The sequence below is a fragment of the Lutjanus erythropterus genome, chromosome 10, assembly GCF_056507025.1.
Source record: "Lutjanus erythropterus isolate fLutEry1 chromosome 10, fLutEry1.hap2, whole genome shotgun sequence".
NCBI classification, from domain to species: domain Eukaryota; kingdom Metazoa; phylum Chordata; class Actinopteri; order Lutjaniformes; family Lutjanidae; genus Lutjanus; species Lutjanus erythropterus.
In genome coordinates, this window is record NC_139326.1 from 23383786 (window position 1) to 23403472 (window position 19687).

Consider the following 19687-nt stretch of genomic DNA (forward strand, 5'->3'; position numbering starts at 1 on the left):
GGTAAACCCTCATCCTCTGCTGTTGTTTATTCTAAGGTGCCTTAGTCACTGGCACCAAGTGTGTGTCTTAAAGCATGTGTGTGCGTGCGTGCCAGAGTGGAAATGGGATAGGGTGGGAATGATGACAGACGGGAATGTCATCCACCCTCTTATCATTAGCATGCCTCACCTTTATTCAGCCTGACACACACACACACAGCCATAAACACACTCACTGAACCATTAACACACAGAGACATACACACACACACCACATATATTCTTACCAGATAAAAACGACCTGGAAGCATTTACCTTTACTCACAATCCTGTAGGGATTTGATGGTAAGGTTGTCAAAAGTAACGATATTTCAATACTTTTTTAATACCACGTGCAAGATACAATATCCTTTAATTATAGGATTGAAACCAAAGCTATTAAAAAATGATCTAAGTGCTCACTCAAGACCTCAGCTCAGCCTTTATTATCTTGCCAGAAATTTGTCTTTAAACAAATAAAACTGAACAGTGTTCAGTAATTTTTTACAGGTCTATATGCAGGTTGTTAGCAAAGAAAAAGAGAAAAATTATCCTATTTTGTGTCCATACGACTTTTTTTCTTTATGCCATGCCAAAGAGGTATCGAGCATTGTTTTTCTTTAACTGTAGTATTGTATCAAAGTTTAAAATTCTCAAGTTGTGACAGCTATATTAGGGGTGTCCTACCTTCAATATTAATAAAAAATCAATCGACATGACCTTTCAATTTCAATAATAGAACTGAAAGGAAAATTCTGCATTTCTCACAGTATATTTGTATTTTTTATTTCAACTAATAAATTAATCACTATACTACTATTTTGATAATCAGTTAATCATTTTAAACCTTTCTTTTTAAGGAATTAATGTCCACATTCTCTGATTTCAGCTTCTCAAATGTTAATGTTTTCTGGTTTCTTTACTCCTCTATGACAGCAAACTGAATATCTTTGGGTTGTGGACAAAACAAGGCATTTGAGGATGTCGCTTGGACTTTGGGAAACAGTGATCAACATTTCCACCATTTTCTGACACTTTATGGACCAAACAACCATGACAGGTTGATCAATATTTAAAATAATAATTAGTTGCAGTTACACTACAAGCCAAAATCAAGATATACTTTTCTCTGCCCCTCATTTTTTTGTAATGGATCAAAAAAAAATTGCTCTTAATCTGGAACAACAGCAGGTAACTTCCTTCTATACAAAGTATACAGTGATTATGTGCACTCACTCACTCACACACACACACACAGACACTGACACACAAATCGTTTGTAGCCTTTGGGCTGATCCAAAGCTGTTTGGCTTCTGGGGTGAAACAGCTGTTGACCAAACTGCACAGAGAGGCTCTGTTCTGTGGCCACAGTGAAAGCATGTGTAGTTTTTAACACATATTCTCATACTTAATGTAGTAAATACACACACACACTCACACAAACAAACACACACACACAGAGTATACATACATTGAACCTTCCACTGCAGTAAGCAGAGTCTTGGACCGCTTTGTGCTTATTTCAGCAGCCCATTGGTGCAAAGAGGAATTCATTAAAAAGAAAAAAAAAAGTGAAAGGGAGCATCAGATAGGAGAACGCTGAGTGCTGCATTCCCCTGTTGTTATTATTGCCAAATCGAAGAGAGAGGGGCGGCTGGTAATAAAAGTCATTAAATGAAATAGAAAAAACGGCTTTTAATAGGGCCTTGTCGTTGTGGATTTAGTAGCCTTTCTATCGCCTGCTCCCTGCGCTCAGTTCCTTGTGCTCACAGAGAGGAGAGGGGCAGGAGGAGCTCCGTGGAGGGAGCACTGGATTCCTAGACAGAGTCAGCCAGCCGAGGAGCTGCGCTGCTGACGCACACCCAGCAGCCACAGTCTGGGACAGGAGACAAGTCAAGCTGGAACGAGGACTGGGGCAGACGTTAGAGAGCTCATGCTGGAACTTTATTACTTTAGCTGGTTTATTTTAACAGGGGCAACACACGTCGATCCTGGACATCCAGCCAGTATTAGTGTGCAGGGTAATTCTGAAACATAGTCTTTGGGCGACTTGGTAATACACTCTTAGAAATAAGGGTCCCAGAAGGGTTCTGTGTGAAAGGCTGAGGCGCTACTGAGAGCCATTTGCTTGTGAGGAACCCCTTTTTTAAAGAAAGGGTTTGTCAAGAGTTCTTTGTAAGACTAGGGGTTCCATTCCATTTGGAAGACAGAGTTCTTCAAAGATTGTCGAAATCCGTGAAGAACGCTTTCATCAAGGCTTCTTGGTATCAAAATGTTAAGAGCCCTTTATGTTTCTAGTTAGCACCTTTATTTCTCAGAGTGTAAGCCTTGGAGTGTGGCAGACGTATACGGTGGCTAGAGCTGGAACTGGGGACGGTTATTTAAGAGGGGCAGGGAGGAAACAGCTATGTCTGGGACCAGGAATGGGACTGGGAGGGAGGCTGGCTCCAGTCAGGTGGAAGGACTGGTCAGAAAGCAGACAGAGTAGCTTTAGATGGCAGTCTACTGGTACATCTTGGGTACAGTCTTGGAAATGTGAAGAGCAGGAGGCCATTCTGGCTGGGTGCAGGAGCTGGAACACGGCTGGCTAAAGGAAGTTATGGTCTGTGGCGAGAATAATCTATCTAGAGGCACATCTGGGTCTGAGAATTCAAGGCTGGTGAGAGTTTGCAGTTGGGGATGTGACAACCATTGAGACCTTCTGGAAACTTCTGGGAACATGACAGAGCTAGCAACAAAGAACCAGTGGTCATCTATCACTCATTGGGTATGGCGCGGTACTGTCAGCGTTTGCTTTATGGGTTCGATCACGGAGGGGGCCACCCAGAGAGAAACTGGGAGGGCTGACTGTCTGTGAGTAATCGAAGACGGAAACTGAGCGTGTGCTGAAACTCATTATGAGTAGAATGAAAGTAATTATCATGTAAACACATTTCAGATTTACAGGGATGCTTGCTCTAACTTCAGTTTACATGGAAGATTTTCTACACAACTACAGACAGATAATATAGAGTTAACCCTCATTACTGGGGGTCATAATACAGAAACTTCTTAAGTGTTGAGTTAATATAAGAGGAGTCTAAGTTAGGATTTTATCCAATTTGTTATTACAGAAGCAAATCCTAACTTTATCTGATCTCAAGTTAAGTTAATCTAACATTGCTTATCAACTTTTATGCCTGTCACTTAGCAACTCACACTACTTTTCTCAACCCCCAGAGCAACAAACAACTCATTGAAACTTAACACACACAAAAACTTGGTAACTGTTTATCGGTAATGGCCCTTTTCCTCAATCAGGTCCTCGCCTAATTACCATGGCTACCCAACAGTCACAAGATGAGAAAGTTTCTGTCATACAGGCCCCAGACAGTCTAATAACACACAATATTAAATAGAAAACGACTGTGACATTAAACTGAAAATGTTGAAAAAATATCCATATAATGCACATTTTTTGTCAATATCAGCATATGCGCACACACACTCACGCAAAGAGAGAATAAGCTAACGTGTTTCCATTACAGCCGCAATGAATCCTATCGTCTTTCCATTCAACATAATGGGACAAAGGCCTGGAATCTGCTACTCTCAGATACACACAGTCAGAGACAGAGAGAGCAGTTTCCCTAAAGACTCAGTGTCTCTTCACATGGATGCGGTTGCTGCCCCTCTCTCTCTGTCTCCCCCTTGGACAGCCATTTGTTTACACTAGCTCTAGGCTCAGCCATGTTTCCATGACGATACAAGCCCAGGGATAGTCACATGGCTGGGGGTAGACCTGAGGCACCAGATCCAGGATCACTGCTGCTCCCTCAACGGTCTCACCTTAAAGCCTGGTCCAGAAAGGTTTACTTTCCTAGATTCCTTAAATAAAACCCCTGTTTAGCTTAATGTTTTGAGGGAATATTATTCAAAAGCCCTGAATCATACTGTCTCTGCATCTCTTTAAGTCCTGAGTCACAAGTTGAACCTCTTCACTACATACTGCTTTAAAAGCAGCATTTTCGGAAGCGTTCTGTCTCTCCCTGTCTGTCTTTGGTGGCAGCCCATGTGGGCTCATTCTCGACGGGCATTGTAAAAAGATAAAGGAACTCTCTAACCTAACAGGAAAAATAAAACCATATCCACCCACATGAAAAGAAACAGCCCACACACAAACAAAAAGAATAAGCCCTCACCCACCAAAAAGCCCAGCTCAGTCTGATAGCGTCTCGCGGACCAACATGCTCATGCAAGATTTACGTTTGGCATCTTAAATTCTGCACCTTTGTGGACAAAATGCTTGAAATGTCGATGTGGGTCCTCGAGAAGCCCTTTGGAAAGCCTTGTGAATTCTTAGTTCAAAAATGTGTGTGTGTGAGTGTGTGCATGAGTGTGTTCTTGCACAAACATGCTCTGTGTTACTCCACCTTTGTAAGTAGTACAGATTTCTCCTTGGCATTTGGCTTACAGCTTTGTCACACAAACAATAACCAGTTAGTGTGTGCAAATATTCTTTGTTGTTTTATCAGCCCCTTTTGATTCGTGGGTGTTGTCCGTGTCTATTTGTTGTATTGTTATCTGTTATATCCGATTCTACCTGAACACTGAGCACACATGTGATTTAAAGTCAACAGGAAAGGACATACGGTTCAAGAGCTCCTCTGTTCACACACTTTAGGAGCTAAACATAAGAAGGTTCAGTGTTACTGTGTTTTTGCTCAAAATGAATTTTTACTTGCCCTTGAACAAATTGGCTAAATTATTAGTGGTTATTATGTAACAACAAAGACTTAAATTCATTGTGATGGGAAATCTAGGACTGAAATATCTATGAAATGTCAGAAAATAGTGAAAAATGTCCATCCCAGTTTCCAAAGTCTTCAAATTGTCGGTCAATAACCAAAGATATTCAGTTTAAAGGAATACGTAATAATTGTGCACAGAAAAATTAGTACAGCAGTCCAAATAGCAAGTTGGAGCTATAGACTATGGTTATTACACGCAAAATTGTTTCAACTTCACCTTTCCTTGATCTCTGATGACATAATTTGGCATTTTTCTAATTTAATGCAGTAAATATAATACATATTTCTCCTTTAAATGTCTTTTTTTGTCAGTCCATGACCAAAGATATTCAGTTTAATATTACAATTAACAGAGAAAAGTGGGAAATCTCCTTACTTGAGAGGCTGAAAACTGCATGTTCTGCCATTTTTGCATGAAAAATTAGTTTAATGATTAATTGATTATCAAAACAGTTTAATAGTTTAATTCTTTTTATCCACTTGCTAGATTTACTAGCCCAACGTGGCATTTTACCTGCCCAAGGCATGCTGGCAATCACTACTGTTGAGCCCTGTTTAATAAGCTTTAGGAGAGTCTGTGTTATGATTTTCACCGTCTGTGTTACAAAAAAGGAACAGGTTAAAAAACGGGGAACCACCACCAGCCTGGTTGTTATTTCACCGTTTCATTGACATCATAATAAAAAAAAAAGAGGGTGAGAGTAGAGAGAGTAGATGACGCAGAAACCTAATTAAGATTCTCCAGAGCGTGAACAAATTAACCTGAGTTATGAGCATGCAGAAGCTCAAGACAGACACACATGTATGCACACATTCACATACACACACACACACACCAATTCTGTCTCTGAAATAGGTGGAGCAGAGGAGGATGACATTCACACTCAAACAGGCATGACTGCCACGGACATTCAGTGATATTTTAGGCAGGGGAAAGCAAAATATTACAGGCTGTATCTAGCCCAACAACACCACCATGGAAAATACACCACAAATAGGCTACAGGATATCTACTTTCATTCTCAACAAAGTGTCCACCTCATCACTCAGATTTGGGGCAGTAGCATGATAAAATGACATGAAGCTTCATGTGAACAATTTGCCTAACAAGGAGGGAGCTGGATAAATAGGCTGCAGCATGTAGCTTACGCTAATGACATTGCGGAGAGCGACATATGCCAGGCATCAGTATGTCACTCCATAGGGACATGGGGCTTACGGTAACAGGATAGTAAGAGTGAGGTGGTGGTGTGTGTGTGGCGGTAGGAGGGGGGTATGTTGTTTTTTTTTTTTACCTCCTCTGGCACAAAGCCCCGGAGGCAGGCGGGGAGGGGTGAGGATGAGGGGTCAAAGGGAGGAGGAGGAGGAGCGGGACAGTGCATGTCATAAATGAATGAGAGAGAAGAGGAGGGTGAACTTGACCCAGACTGCAGGACTAAAACAGGAAGGAGGGTAATGAGGTGCAAACATGCTTTGTCATGCCATGTTAGAGCCATAGGATTAGAATTCTATAATTAGAGGACGGGGCACCATAATGCTAACCTTCCTTTCAGTGTGATGAGCTGCTGAGGCTAAATTACACGAGGGGGCCAGAGAACAGATGCTGTGATCAGAACAGGCAGCTCTGGAAGTTTTCTATACCGCTAAATGATGCTCAGTTACGGCACCACATCGACTCATTGACAAGCTAAAGGAAAATGAAACTTTGGTGAGATTTAGTGATGATTCTGTGATCAGCTTGTGACGATGTAATTTTCATGACAGACAGCGGGTTGTTATGGGACCACTCTCTGAGGCCACATGCATATTTTATTCCATCCATTGGCAGTTTTTTTTTATGTATTATTACACACAAAATTGTTTCATGCAGGTTGAGGTTAGTTATTTGTTCCACTACCTGGGCAGTGGCTGACAAATTCATCACTAATTCGATAGTACACTCTTTGAAATAAAAGGTGCTCATTAGAACCATAACAGGTTTTTCAGCTTGACCCCATAGGACAACACTTTCTAGTTCCTGGTAGAGCCCTTTATAGGGAAGTCTAGAATCCAACATAAAGGGTTAGAGTGAGAACCATGTGTGAAAGATTAAGCCCAGATCCACCTATGGGCCTTTTTCCACCTAAGAGGCTCTGGTTCTTGAACCAGTTCTGTTCGAGCTCCTTCAACCCTGCTGCTATCTACTTAACCAATTTGCGTTTCCACCAGTTTTGAGTGGAACCATTGTGATCAAGTATGGCGTCAACAGAGGGAAGACACACCCACTTTGGTTCCCAAGAAAATCCTGCAGTTGAAACCTGGTTTTTTAGTTTCCGAAACCAGTTAATTTTTTGGTAGAAATGGTTCAAAATTACGCGCTTGAACCAGAACAAGGCTGGTTCCATATTGGTGGAAAAGGCCTGTGTGAGAGATTCCACAAAGAACCCTTTAAAGGTGTAACTGTTCCAACCAGAACCCTCTCTAGGGGATGTATTCAGAACTTTTCCACCTTCTAAGGGTGCGAACAATGACCTGTCCAGTGGGTTCTGCCTTGAACTCTTTTATATTCCAAAGGTTCTCCTAGAATCCACCAAGGGCGATAAACGAGGCAAAAACACAAGAACACAAGTAAAAATAATTAATTGGGGGTATTCCAGAAAGATCTACATTTAAAAATACCATTTCAAACATGGATAAACATTTGAATATTTGAGTGTGAGAATCTTTTAACACTAATGCCTTCAGCAATCCTTGAAGAACTCTTTCCAAAAAGGGTTCTTTGGATGAAAAGGGTTCTTAATGGAACCCTTGACAAGCCTTTTCGCCTAAACTGGTCTCTTCAGATGCAAATGGTTCTGGGCAAAAAACACCAGCACTTCTGGAAGAACCATTTTGGAACCACTGTTTCCAAAAGTGTGGAAAGAGTGCAAGCCGGGTTGTTATAACAGTGCTGTTATAACAGGAGGACCAGCAGACTGCAAGATAGCACTTGCATTCATATATGAATATTTATCTGCGAGGCTGGCATTGGAACAGATGAGCTCGCATGGGAGAAAGAACAACCCATCCATCTCACTCTCTCCCCTTCTCCGCGCTTCATTCTTTACTTTCATACATCCCCTTCTCTTGCAATCACCATTTCAATGCCTCTTTCCTCTTTTGCATTTCCACCCACTTTCTCCCTCTAGGCTTCCCCTCTTCTTCTTGATATCACCCGATCTATTGCTCTTCCCCTTAAACGCCGTCCCCCCTATCCATTCTCTCTCTCTGCAGTGCTGATGTATGGAAAGAGATGGTAGGAAAAAAGGAAAAAGCGTGTGATTAATGTCTTTGAGAAAAAGATAAATAATCACAGGAGACTGGGGGCTGGTAGTTGGCCTTAGGGGAGTAAATATGGAGAGTTTTATAGCTGCTCACTTGGGAGAAAGGAGGGAGAGAGGTGGAGGAGGAGGAGATGAGAGGGGGAGGAGAAGGAATACGGCGACAGCAGATCCATTCAAGTATATTAGCTTTCCCCCCCGTACACAATAACCTCCACATCTATTCTATTGCTCTACTGTCTTTCATCATCAACACTGAATCCCATCCCACTGACAGCACACACATAAGAAGCCACACAAAGCCACCATGCACGCTTGTGTGCACACACAAACACACCCTCACACATACTTTTTTTTTTTATCCAGGCCAGGCCCACTGTATGTGTTTGATGGGCCAATACATGTGGTGTATGATGTGGCTGACAGCCCCCCTCCCATGCTGCCCTGCTTTTAAGCCCTCATCCTCCAGTGGCTGCCTGTCCCCTGGAGTAGATTGCATCTTTTATTTATCATTTTCCCTTCCTTGGCTTTATCTACCCCAGCTAGCTAAAAAAGAGAAAAAAAAAATTCTGGGGCGAAAATTGCAATCAGCATAACATGCCCTCCTCCTGCTGTGTGTACTCGCCTGTCATCCTCCACTCTCTATGAGCATGCAGGATGAGACTGACAGCCCGTGCAGACGAGGACACACATGCATGCATGCACAGCCCCCTCTGTGTTTATCAAACCCCCACACACATACTCTGCTCTCCCTCTCACACAAAAACACATGTGTGGCCAAAGAAAAATGACCCCGTTACCCTCTTTGTCACTATTTCCATCACATATCTCCTCACTGACACTATCCTACCCTGAGTGTTCAGCTTCCTAAAGCCCCAAAAGAGTGAGCACATAAATGAGTCTAATGCTGGGGAATCTGGTAAACAGGCCAGAAAGAGGGGAGGGAGGGAGAGCTGCCTGCCTGTCTGCCTGCTCCATGGCTACTATTGTGCACTGCACATTCTCTGAGCCCACAAGAGCTGAAGCCATCTCCACACACAGATTCTTTGGAGGGGATAGTAAGCCAAGAAGTGAGGGAAAGAGGGAGAGGAGATAGAGAGGGTGAGGGAGAGAGGGAGGGGAGGGAGGAAGAAGATCATGCATAAAATCTTGTTTGCAGAATGCATTAAGATTCAGATGAACTGGGGGGGTTAATGGGATTAGAATCCTGAACCGTTTCCAAGGGTGGGGAGTCGGATTGACAGCTGAGTCTATTGCACTGACGATTGCAGTGAAATATTGTGGCTCCGGCAAAGGCAGCCAGCCAGGCAGGCAGGCAGGGAAGCAGGCAGGGGGCTGCTGAGCCCACAGCACCTCTGTTTACTCCCAGCTTTATCACAAATAATGCAGCAAGATGGAAAGAAAAAATGCACCTTTTGCCTTTACCAGCTGCATGTAGCCTGCAAAAGCTTCAGTCTGTCTCACAAAGGTGTTTGGCAAACAAAATAGAAGCACTGTGGCTTTAAATCGCCGTCCCTCCCACCCTTTCTAAATATCGTCTATTTAGCCAGCGGTGAAAAGATATAGGGGGCTTTTGTCTGCGTACCCATTGGTGGGGGCATGGAGAGCTGGAAAGACATAAAAATAGGAACAAAGTGCTAAGCTTCCAATTGGGATGGCTCTGGGCGATTCAATGCGCGCAGCTCAGTGGGCAAAAACAAGGAGAAGTGGGCTACTATTACGGGCTTATCTGAAAATAGGCTATTCTCACACAGCTATAGGGGTAGACTGGTGTGGAAATACCCTGCATTGTTTATAACACACACGGCTATGCAAGGCAAGCCCTTTAAAAGTCTGGCACGGTTCCATAGAAAAAGGCGAACGAGTGCGAGTTATGTTTTGTTTATTACGGGCTGTTTTCTTGCATTATTGTAACGTTTTCGTCCACTCACCGACTTGCAATACGTTGTCCACCCAGCCACCCTCCAGCAGAGTGACACCCCGTAGGAAAGGCAGCTGGGTTTCGTCATTATTGTCCCCGCTAGTTCCACTTTCCTCTCCCCCGGCGTTGAAAGAGGAGTACATACAGATCTCCTTCTCGCTTCTCGGGAATGACCAGTATACGATCCTCCGCTGGACGGGCTCCGGGATCCTCTCGAACCTCTCCTCCACCCTCTGAAACGGCCACTTCTCCGCGACTCTGCGCGCCGCGATGTCGAGCAACGACTCGGGGTTGTGCGTTTTTCCAGTCCCCGACCCTCCCGGAGCAGACCCCGCGCCGCCACACAGAACTCCTCCAGCCCGCTGCCCCTGCCTGCACGCCAGGTTGTAGCCGGGCCTGCAGCAGAGCCGCTTGGCTGGGGGCTGCTGGACTCGCTCGGCCATGATCGCACCGCTTCCAACCTGAAGCGCAGTTCCTCTCCGATCATATAAACGGGATAAGGAAGAGAAAAGGGCAATATCGCACCGATTGTTTGCCGTACATGGAGAGACTGCCCTTATTTGGAGAGGTGGGCGGCGCCTGTGAGTTCCGTGAAGTCCTTTGTATTGTCGAAGTAACCGGGATGGGCGGGATCCTGGAACGCTGCCAGCGCACGAGTGGCGCTATAAAAGGAACTGGAGGCGGAATTCCCGAACGTCGGCAAATCCTTTGTGAAGCCGTTCGGGAGCGCGAGGGCGGAGCCCCGGCGGCCGACGGCCTTTGAAGTTTCCTTCTTATTTGAGTTTAAAGGCGGGGACTTAATCCAGGGGCGGTCTCGCAGTTTCCCACAGGGGTAAAAGGGGGCAAGAAAACTGACTTTTTTCCTTTGGAGCCTGTGCTACCACCCCGGGCTCCAGCTTCTTCAATAACAACGTGATGGTTGTTTTCGATTCTTTCAGTCCAAAGGACTTTGAGCTGTCAGAGACAGAGAGGGCGTGGGAGGAGGAACATAAAGATATGGAGCTGGACATGCTTGTCCTCTCTAGTCACTAATCAGTCATTTTGGTCAGCTGTTTGGCACTGGCTCACTGTGCTGCAGCCTATTTAAGACAATTAATCACAAACACACTCTGAAAGACTCTCTCTCTCTCACTGACTCACTCACACACGCACTCAATTTTAAAGGATTGCTCCACAGATTTTAAATAGGGGCAGTGGTGGAAGAACTATTAAGACGTTTCACTTGAGTAAAAGTATATTACAGGAAAAAAAAATACTCTGTTGCAAGTAAAATCCTGCAGTCAAAATGTTACTTAAAGGCACAACATGTAAGACACTGGTTGACCGATATTATAAGCACGTTATTGACTATCACAGCTACATCAGAACATACTGAAGCTTTTTTTTTTGTTAACTTTATAGGCAGTATTTTGTGTATATTTGATGCTTTTTGCTCTATTAGTGTGTTTTGTTTTGTTTTGTTTTTTATTTAAAAAAAAGTACTGATGAAAGTGTGCTGTTTCGGTGCCCTGTCATTTTGGACAATAAAGTTTATTCTGAAACTGTAAACAATCCTGCCTCCACTAAATTACAGTGTTAACCACTTTTGTCAGACCATTTGAAAAAATGTGTGTTTATGTATATGTTGTATATTCTGTATGTTAAATTCTGTATAAAGAATATTGGCCAAGATATCGATGTTGTGTTTTCTTACTCTCTAATATAAGTCTGGGCATCAGCCCCAAAAATCCACTATTAGTCAGGCGCCAACTGAAACAACAACCAAAGACATAGTTTGATGGAATCTGAAGTAGTGTGGGTTTGCAGGAGCTGTTTTCTTCATTGTTAAACAGTCACGATTACAGATGAAAATCTATCTGATATGACTCAGGCAGAAATCCTGTTCATGGATGAAGTAATGAATTAATTTTATTCACATTATGTCTAGTCACATAGCCGCCTTCCTTCCTTCCTCACTCTCGGAAGTTTTGTATCCAGGGACTACAAGGAAACCCAGTGTTACCTTGAATAAATTACATATTTCTCTGGGATTGACCACTGTCGGAAACATTTGGGATGATGTACACAACACAAGATATATAACACAGGTCCAGCATTCTTTTTATTTCTGTGTGCAGAAATGGTACATATTATAGCTTTAAGTAAAAGTATAGATGTATTATCAGCAAAATATACTTAAAGTATTAAAAATAAAAGTCTTCATTGTGCAGAAAGTCTCCTTTCAGATTGTTATCACTGAATATTATATTATTTTGTTTTTATAACTAAAAATAATAACATTTTAATGTTGTAGGTCCATAACATAGAGGCAATTTTTAAATGTTTTGTATACCACTCGGTAGATTAGTATAGAACTGGATTAGTATTAAGAAGAATAAAATGGAAATACTTAAGTAAAGTATAAATATATCAAACTTGGACTTAAGTACACTACTTGAGTAAATATACTGTGTACTTGTAAGCTTTTTTTTGTTGCTTCAGAGCGTTCCAGTGTGATGTCTTCAGGCTTATCTTAGATTTGGACATTAAGATTTTGAACTGAAAGCCTGTTACAAACTAGGGATGCAAAGTTTGAAAGACATGGACATTTACCAGGCATAAATGCTCCATGGAGCTATCAAGATTTATTATGTAAAGTGTAGGATCCAGTGTGTTTGGAGCTTCACCCAGTGACATTAAATCCAGATATCCATGCCTCTGCAGTCACAAAACTAAATTTCTGCAATATGATCTCTTTAAGAGCTCAGGGTTTGTCATGTTGTCTACTCTCTACTCACTGCAGTAGTTTAGTCTATCAACTTTCAACAGTAAAAGCAAAATCAAAGGACGTTGAAAATTCCTCAAGGTCTGGCCAGACTGGTGGTTTTTCTTGTAACCATTATGACACACACCACTAGTGGAGCGGGTTAACTATAAATTGTGGTGCAGTCATTTTATGGTCCTCCTCCCTGTCTGTTGATAATGTTAGTTCCATATAGCTGTGTCATGAAAAGGGGGCCTACTTCTGTCGGAGTAAAACAGTCATCAGAGGGGTTTGGGGTGCGGCTTCATTGCCCACCCCCCTGGGTTCTCCCCGTCTGGAGAGACATGTAGCAGAAGCTAATAATTATAAGCATATAACAAAAAAGCCACCAGCTTGGGGATATTTTTCTAAATTGTCTATAAAACTTGGCCAAAACTATGCTGGTAAACCAGAGTGTGTGTTTGCAATGTGTCTGCATGTGTTCCCAGCTGCCCCTCTCCTTCCTCTGTGAGTAGGTCTAAAAGGCTGGCCTTTGAACCGCTCTGAAAGTGATCCATGCCGTATGGACAGAGCAGATGTGGCCTAACCTGATTTGGTTTCAATACTTCCCCACAGGAAGTTCACAAAGCCAGCAGGTCCTCCTTTGTTATGTTAGTCATCTTTCTCAGAGGGCCAGTGGAGCCTTTTGCTTTTTACACAGTTATTGCCTTATTATTCTGAGCAGTTCCACACATGATCACCAGTTTCAGCAATGGCTTGCCTAGATGTCATCTGGTTCTACAGCTAATAACAAAGTCGTGGACTATTGTATTTTTTCAAGACTTTTTTGTTGTTCAGCTGTGCTCAATACTTTAATGATTATCCAGCAGATATTGATTTACTGCATTTTCATGGCCAGGACTGTAAAGAGCTGGGTATACTGTGGGTAAACTCCTCATCGATTGATACTGTTCATCTGAAAATAGATGAGTAAACTCTCACCCTCATTAAAAGAGGTGAAGTTTACTTGAGTTTATCCCCCACTATGCTTCTGTTCATGGCACACATACTCATATTCTGTCTGTATATTCACAGACAAATATGCTATACCCAAACTTTTACATAAAATTTGTGTCTTTCAACCAGTATTGTCTGGACACAGGTCTGTTCTCCTATTCTAAACCTTTTCATAATATATCAAACACATTCAGTACTTACAAAGACACAAAATTCCATTTAATTTCATTGAAATTAAAGTCTGCACCCTAACTACTTTTTCAATAAAACAGTCTAAAAGACTTTGTTTTATTATACTCAGGGTGGTTCACCCTTTCAAAGTTAATTCAAATAACATTATAACATACGTTCATGTTTCTAAAATATATTAAAGAATAAAAGAGGAAAATTAATAACACCAAAAGTTGTCCTGTTGCGCTTCTGAATTTATTTACATTGTGTAGGCTGTGTATATTTTACTGCTGCTTTCACTTACTCTTCTGCATGTCAGTTTTTTTATATTGCTTCCCATAGACATTTTTTTCATGGCAGCCATACTGATAAGAAGTAGGGTAAACACAGCCGTTATCAGTTACACCAATTAAAGCCTTGTTCCTTCAGCACCTTGGCTCAGTTTGACCAGAATGAACCAGAATCTCAATTTGTATCATTGACAACAGGTGTGTTTACACTGCTATTTCATGTCAAAGTGACTACTAGGAAGAAGATCTAGTACTAGATGTTCTTAGAAAACCTCTGCTTCATTCCTATCAGGGAGTTTAATGTTAGGATATTAATGGGCATAATTCTTCACAAGAACATGAAATTATTGTAGAATTTGTAATACCATTGTACAGTTTCACAAATGTGGCATTAGGAAATAAAAGTTACTTAAATTAATAAAAGTAGTCCATTGATAAATGTCTTTTTAAACTAAAAATGTATTATTTATTTGTTTATTGAACTATATTGATGAATTTATATAGGTCTATTTATATTCAGCCTGCCCTTTTATATGTATGTTTATTGCCTCATTTATTCATGGGCATATTTTTAATTTGTGGATTAATTAATTTATTAATATGGATATTTTGGCATGCCATAGAAGCCTGGCATGTATTTTGATGGTTTATAAATCGAGTTTAGGCTGAAGGACTACATTTCCCATGTTTTGAGGCGCACGTCATATCCAATTACGAGCGACCACTGACCACACCAGTAACACTTCCCGGAACAGGGAGGAGCTGGTACTTACTACCGTGGATATAAACAAAAATTCTGCACTTCGGTAAGTTTACTTCTTGTTTGGTTCGTTTTAACTAATTCTAACTAATATTAAAGGATATATTCGTTGTTTTGACACATACACACTTTCGTTGTTGCGCTGTTTACCCGAGAGTCAGTGTTCTGACTACTTAACGTTAGGCCGTTATGGATGGGCGGGTTAGCTAGCGTTGCTAACGGTTGTACAAATGTAAACCTTTCATCCACATCTCAGAAATTCAGAGCTAATCCTAATTGCAGGCATAGTGAATTTGTGTTATTAGCATGTTTGTATAAGGCTGTAGCTATAGAAAATGGCTTGTAATGGTCTTATGTCTGAATATAACCAACGTATGCTAGTTAGCTTGCGAGTGGGGTTGATGCTAGTGAGGCAGTGGTCATAACTGGTCACTACTGCTCGTGACTCAGTAGTAGTGCGCGAGTAGCGAAAACAAGCGAGCAGCAAAAACTTATATTAAATGGCCTGATAGAATCACATTTATGACTCGATTTGTAATGACAGTGATGTAAGTGGGCAACATTGTGATAACGGTGGTTTATGCAGGCTGTGACATAAACGTTAACTTTTTAAAATGTGTATATCTACCAGCCACTTATAGATACCCGTTCAAATTCACCAGCCATACGTAGGCTATATTAGTAGTGTGTCTCTGAACTCTACCAACCGCTTCGATACTTTTCCATTCGGCTGGTGCTGATGCTTATTGAGTGAAAACCTGTTGCAAAATGTAATGTTAAGTTAGCCAAAACTACAGCTATTTACAAGGCCAGGTGTAGTTGTTGAATAACTATGACCATATATCATTGGTCATCCCAATGCTGGTTTAGACGACATTGTGATAATTGACATGTACGGAACAGCTGGTCAGGTGATCTTCCAGAAAGAGTTATGAAATTCTTGTGAGGCCCAGCTCAAAGTGACTCCAGTGGCTCCAATACACTCTTGAAAGTTTAAAACATGGTTTGTTGTTCATGGGGCTGCATGATATGGTAATAAAGTCATAATGAGATTATTTCTATATTTGTTGGGGTCTGTACCCAACAAACATGTTTTCTTTCATCTGAAGAACAAGATTTTTAGACCAGGAGCATCTCTGTGGCCCTGCAGTACTTAATGCTGTTTTCTCACACATTTTTTCTTTTAAAAAAAAATACAGTTTTGTTCTGATTCTGTGATTTTGGTATTGCACTTGTGATTTTTAATCATATTGTGATCACTTGTGCAGCCCTAGTTATTCATCTGAGATGCTTTGTCAGTTCTTCAATTAGTGAGGAAAAACCTCATTAGCATTGGGCAGTATATGAATGTAATGATATGACACTAGATATCGCCTTAGATTTAGGATATTGTTATATCGTTTCCTGGTTTTAAAGGCTGCAGTAAAGTAATGTAATTTTCTGAGCTCACCACACTGTTCCAGCTGCTCTAGTATTTGCCTTTGCCCACTTAGTCATTATATCCACACTACTGATAACTAATCAGAAATCTCATTCTGTCAGTATTTTGTGAAAGCACCAATATTCATCCCCACAGTATGGTTGCAATATTGATATTGAAGTATTTGATTAAAAATATTGTGATATTTGATTTTGTCCATATTAGAGTTGTCAGGATACCAAAAACAATACTGATGCAATACTAGTAAAGAAAAAATAGATACTGCCCTGCACTCTTTTGATACTGCAGCAAAAACAAAAAAGTCCAAGGCACACAATATAGGATTTTAAAAATATTTTTTTAAATTAACAACTTGCACACAATGCTAACAGGAAAATTCACTGAATACTGTTTGATTTTGCTGCTACAAGCAAAATTTCAGGCAGAACAATAAAGACTGAACTACAGCTGGGTGGTATAGCCTAAAATTTCTATTGTGGTATAATTTACAGCAGAAATTCTTATGCAGAGGTAAAGCTCTGGGCTGACAACTGCATGGCAGCAATTACTGTACTTTTAACTGTATTAGTAGGACGTATTTCACATAGTACAGAGGTTTTTAAGACCACTTCACATGCAAAACTGGAATAATAATTAGAAAAACATACAAAACCTTGCTGAAGTATTACACTAAGTTTAACCAGTTGTCTGCCATGATTTGCAGATTATTGTTTTCTCCTTACTCCTCCTCGTCTTCATTGTGTACACTGAATTGAGTCAAACCAAAACCAACGCTACCTGTTTGTAGACTGTTAAGCTTAGTTTGCCATATATCTTCTAATTTGTAATCCTTTGTTGTAGCTTATTGTCATATTGCTTTTTGGTCAAGCAAACTAACTGTATCATTATTCTAAATTTATACCACATGCATTCTGGTGTTTTTTCTGTACCATTTATACATTCCACTTCTTGACTGAACTGAACTGAGGTTTTAAATGATCACTCAGATCATTGTTTAAATAGCTTTGGTACTTTTGATACTAAAATAAATTGATATTTTATTGTCTTAAACTGATGATATGGAAAAAGTATCAATACTTCAGACAACTTAGTCCATATCTCCCAGCCTTACCTTCTATTAACTGGATGACTGACAAACTACAACTGAATTGTAACTCTCCGTGACTGTGCAGCTAAATGTGATTAGCATCAGCTTAGCAAATTTTAACAAACAGGTTTATTCATAACAGGAAATGGTGATTAATATAACCTTGGATTGCATATGTGATGATATCAATTTGCCAGAGATTTTGTCATACTTTCACAATATTGTTATTAATGCTAAGATTGCTATTCCCTCAGTATCTCTGGGTGTAGTCGGTCTTTGTGGGCAGTGCAAATCAATGAGCCAGATTGCTTTTTGTGGTGATTGTATTTCTTTTAAGATTTTTTCATGAAGTAATTTCTCCCTCTGTTAGATAGGACATGAAACAGGTACCCTATTTCATTTGCTAACTAGCCTGAAATGTCGTGTACATCTGGTAGAAGGCTGTATGACCAAGCACAATGTTAAGTGAGCCTCATGCACCTTTGTCAGCTTGTTTTTTGTGCAACCAGCATTCCAAACTTATTTAAATTACAATATAAAAGAGAGAAGAGCAACTTCACCTGCCTGAACCATATATTTGATATTTTTATCTCAATAAATTACTTAAACAATGAGTTTCTTGTCAAAATTGTTGTAGATAAGGTTTCTCTTTATTCCATCAGTAGTCTGGTTGTTAGAAAATGCACTGTATGACTGTATATATTTTTGAAAATACGGTTATGAAACTGCATAGACTGTGAAAGTAGATTGTATCCATAACACCCACTCGCCCACTCGTAATATCATTATTGTTAGGAAGTCCTTTAGTTATTGTTTTTTTTTTTTCCTACATATTACAGTGCTCTGGCTGTTCACTGCTGACTTTCCTGGTGCCCTCTCTCAGGTTTGATTAAGCCTCATCGCTGCTGAACAAGATGATTGACGTTCGGGCATGGGCAGAGTATGTGGTGGAGTGGGCTGCCAAAGACCCCTACGGTTTCCTCACCACTGTCATACTGGCTCTCACACCTCTCTTCATTGCCAGTGCGCTGCTGTCCTGGAAACTGGCCAAGATGATCGAGGCACGTGACCGGGAACAGAAGAAAAAGCAGAAACGGCAGGAAAACATAGCCAAGGCCAAGAGGACCAAGAAAGACTGAGCCTGTGAGGATAGAATGAGGGCATAAAAAAAAGAGGAGCAACCAGCGCTCACAGCCCTCCTTATTCCAAATAATGACACAGTGCCCTTCCTTGTCCCAGCCCTACTGTCAGCACAGGGCCACTATGCCTCTCATACGGGGTAGGAGGAGGGACACTGGCCCCACAGGCCTAAACAGTGCTGAGATGGACAGTACTGCCTGAAGGAGGCTCGTCCCAGTGGGACTTTGGTCAGCAAGAGCACAGTGGTCATCTGTATGATGTTTTTATACAGAGATCCGCTGATAATATTGTGCAGCTGTTGCAACACCTTGCATTCCATTGTTAGCATCCATGTTGTGCTGAATTGATGATATAATAAGCATACTGGAACTTTTTCCACTTGCAAAATATCCAAAATACTACTTTCTAATCAATAAAGTTTTCATGGTTGCTTAGAAAATCTAATTTCTTCTGTGTGGATTTAATGCAGGACTGGAAAAAAACACCACAAGTGCTTTTAATTCAGTCAGCAATTATTCATTATGCTTTTTTGTTTGGTAATGCTGAGCCAGAGTGCATTTAATTAGGCTTTTATGAACTGATATGAAAGAGAAAACAATGAGGGTGTGACAAGTGACGTTAGGTTAAATACACTGTAATAAGAAGTTGAGAAAATTCATGATTTCAAGGCAGCCAGCTTCACAAAATTTTTTACTTTTGAATAAACCCCGAGCTTGGCTTGTCCAAGCTGTTCACAAACACACTGGGTAGATAGTTGACTGTTGAGTCTCATTCCCAGGATGTGAAATACCAAAGTTTTGGGTTTGTAAGTTTCCTGAGCACAGCAAAATAATGAGAAAATAAGGAAATGCAGGCAGAAGTCAGGGTCTCTGCAGATATAGACACCACCACAATGATTCAGTGTAGCTGTTTTTTTAGGACAGTGTTGCAGATTATGCCTTTAAGTTTTGAAATACACAAAAAAAAAGTTTTACCAACCTGTATTCTTTTGATATAATTTGTTTTTCTTCATGGAAAAATTTATCTTTGAG

At 40.9% G+C, this 19687-nt stretch overlaps 2 protein-coding genes across 2 annotated transcripts in view; one reads left to right on the plus strand and one right to left on the minus strand.

The window, feature by feature from the left end:
- LOC146320461 (zinc finger SWIM domain-containing protein 6-like) overlaps nt 1-11275 on the minus strand; it is a 69194-nt gene extending 57919 nt beyond the window's left edge. Inside the window, exon 1 of the mRNA XM_084728713.1 lies at nt 10039-11275. Within this exon, the coding sequence (XP_084584839.1) occupies nt 10039-10471 (433 nt within the window). The 5' untranslated portion in view covers nt 10472-11275. The remainder of the gene's footprint in view (nt 1-10038) is intronic.
- Nucleotides 11276-14925: 3650 nt separating this feature from the next.
- Nucleotides 14926-19100, plus strand: smim15 (small integral membrane protein 15). The gene is made up of 2 exons (XM_084728714.1): nt 14926-15034; nt 18400-19100. The coding sequence occupies exon 2, from the start codon at nt 18431-18433 to the stop codon at nt 18653-18655; it is 225 nt and encodes a 74-aa protein (XP_084584840.1). The 5' UTR covers nt 14926-15034; nt 18400-18430; the 3' UTR covers nt 18656-19100.
- Nucleotides 19101-19687: the final 587 nt, after the last annotated feature.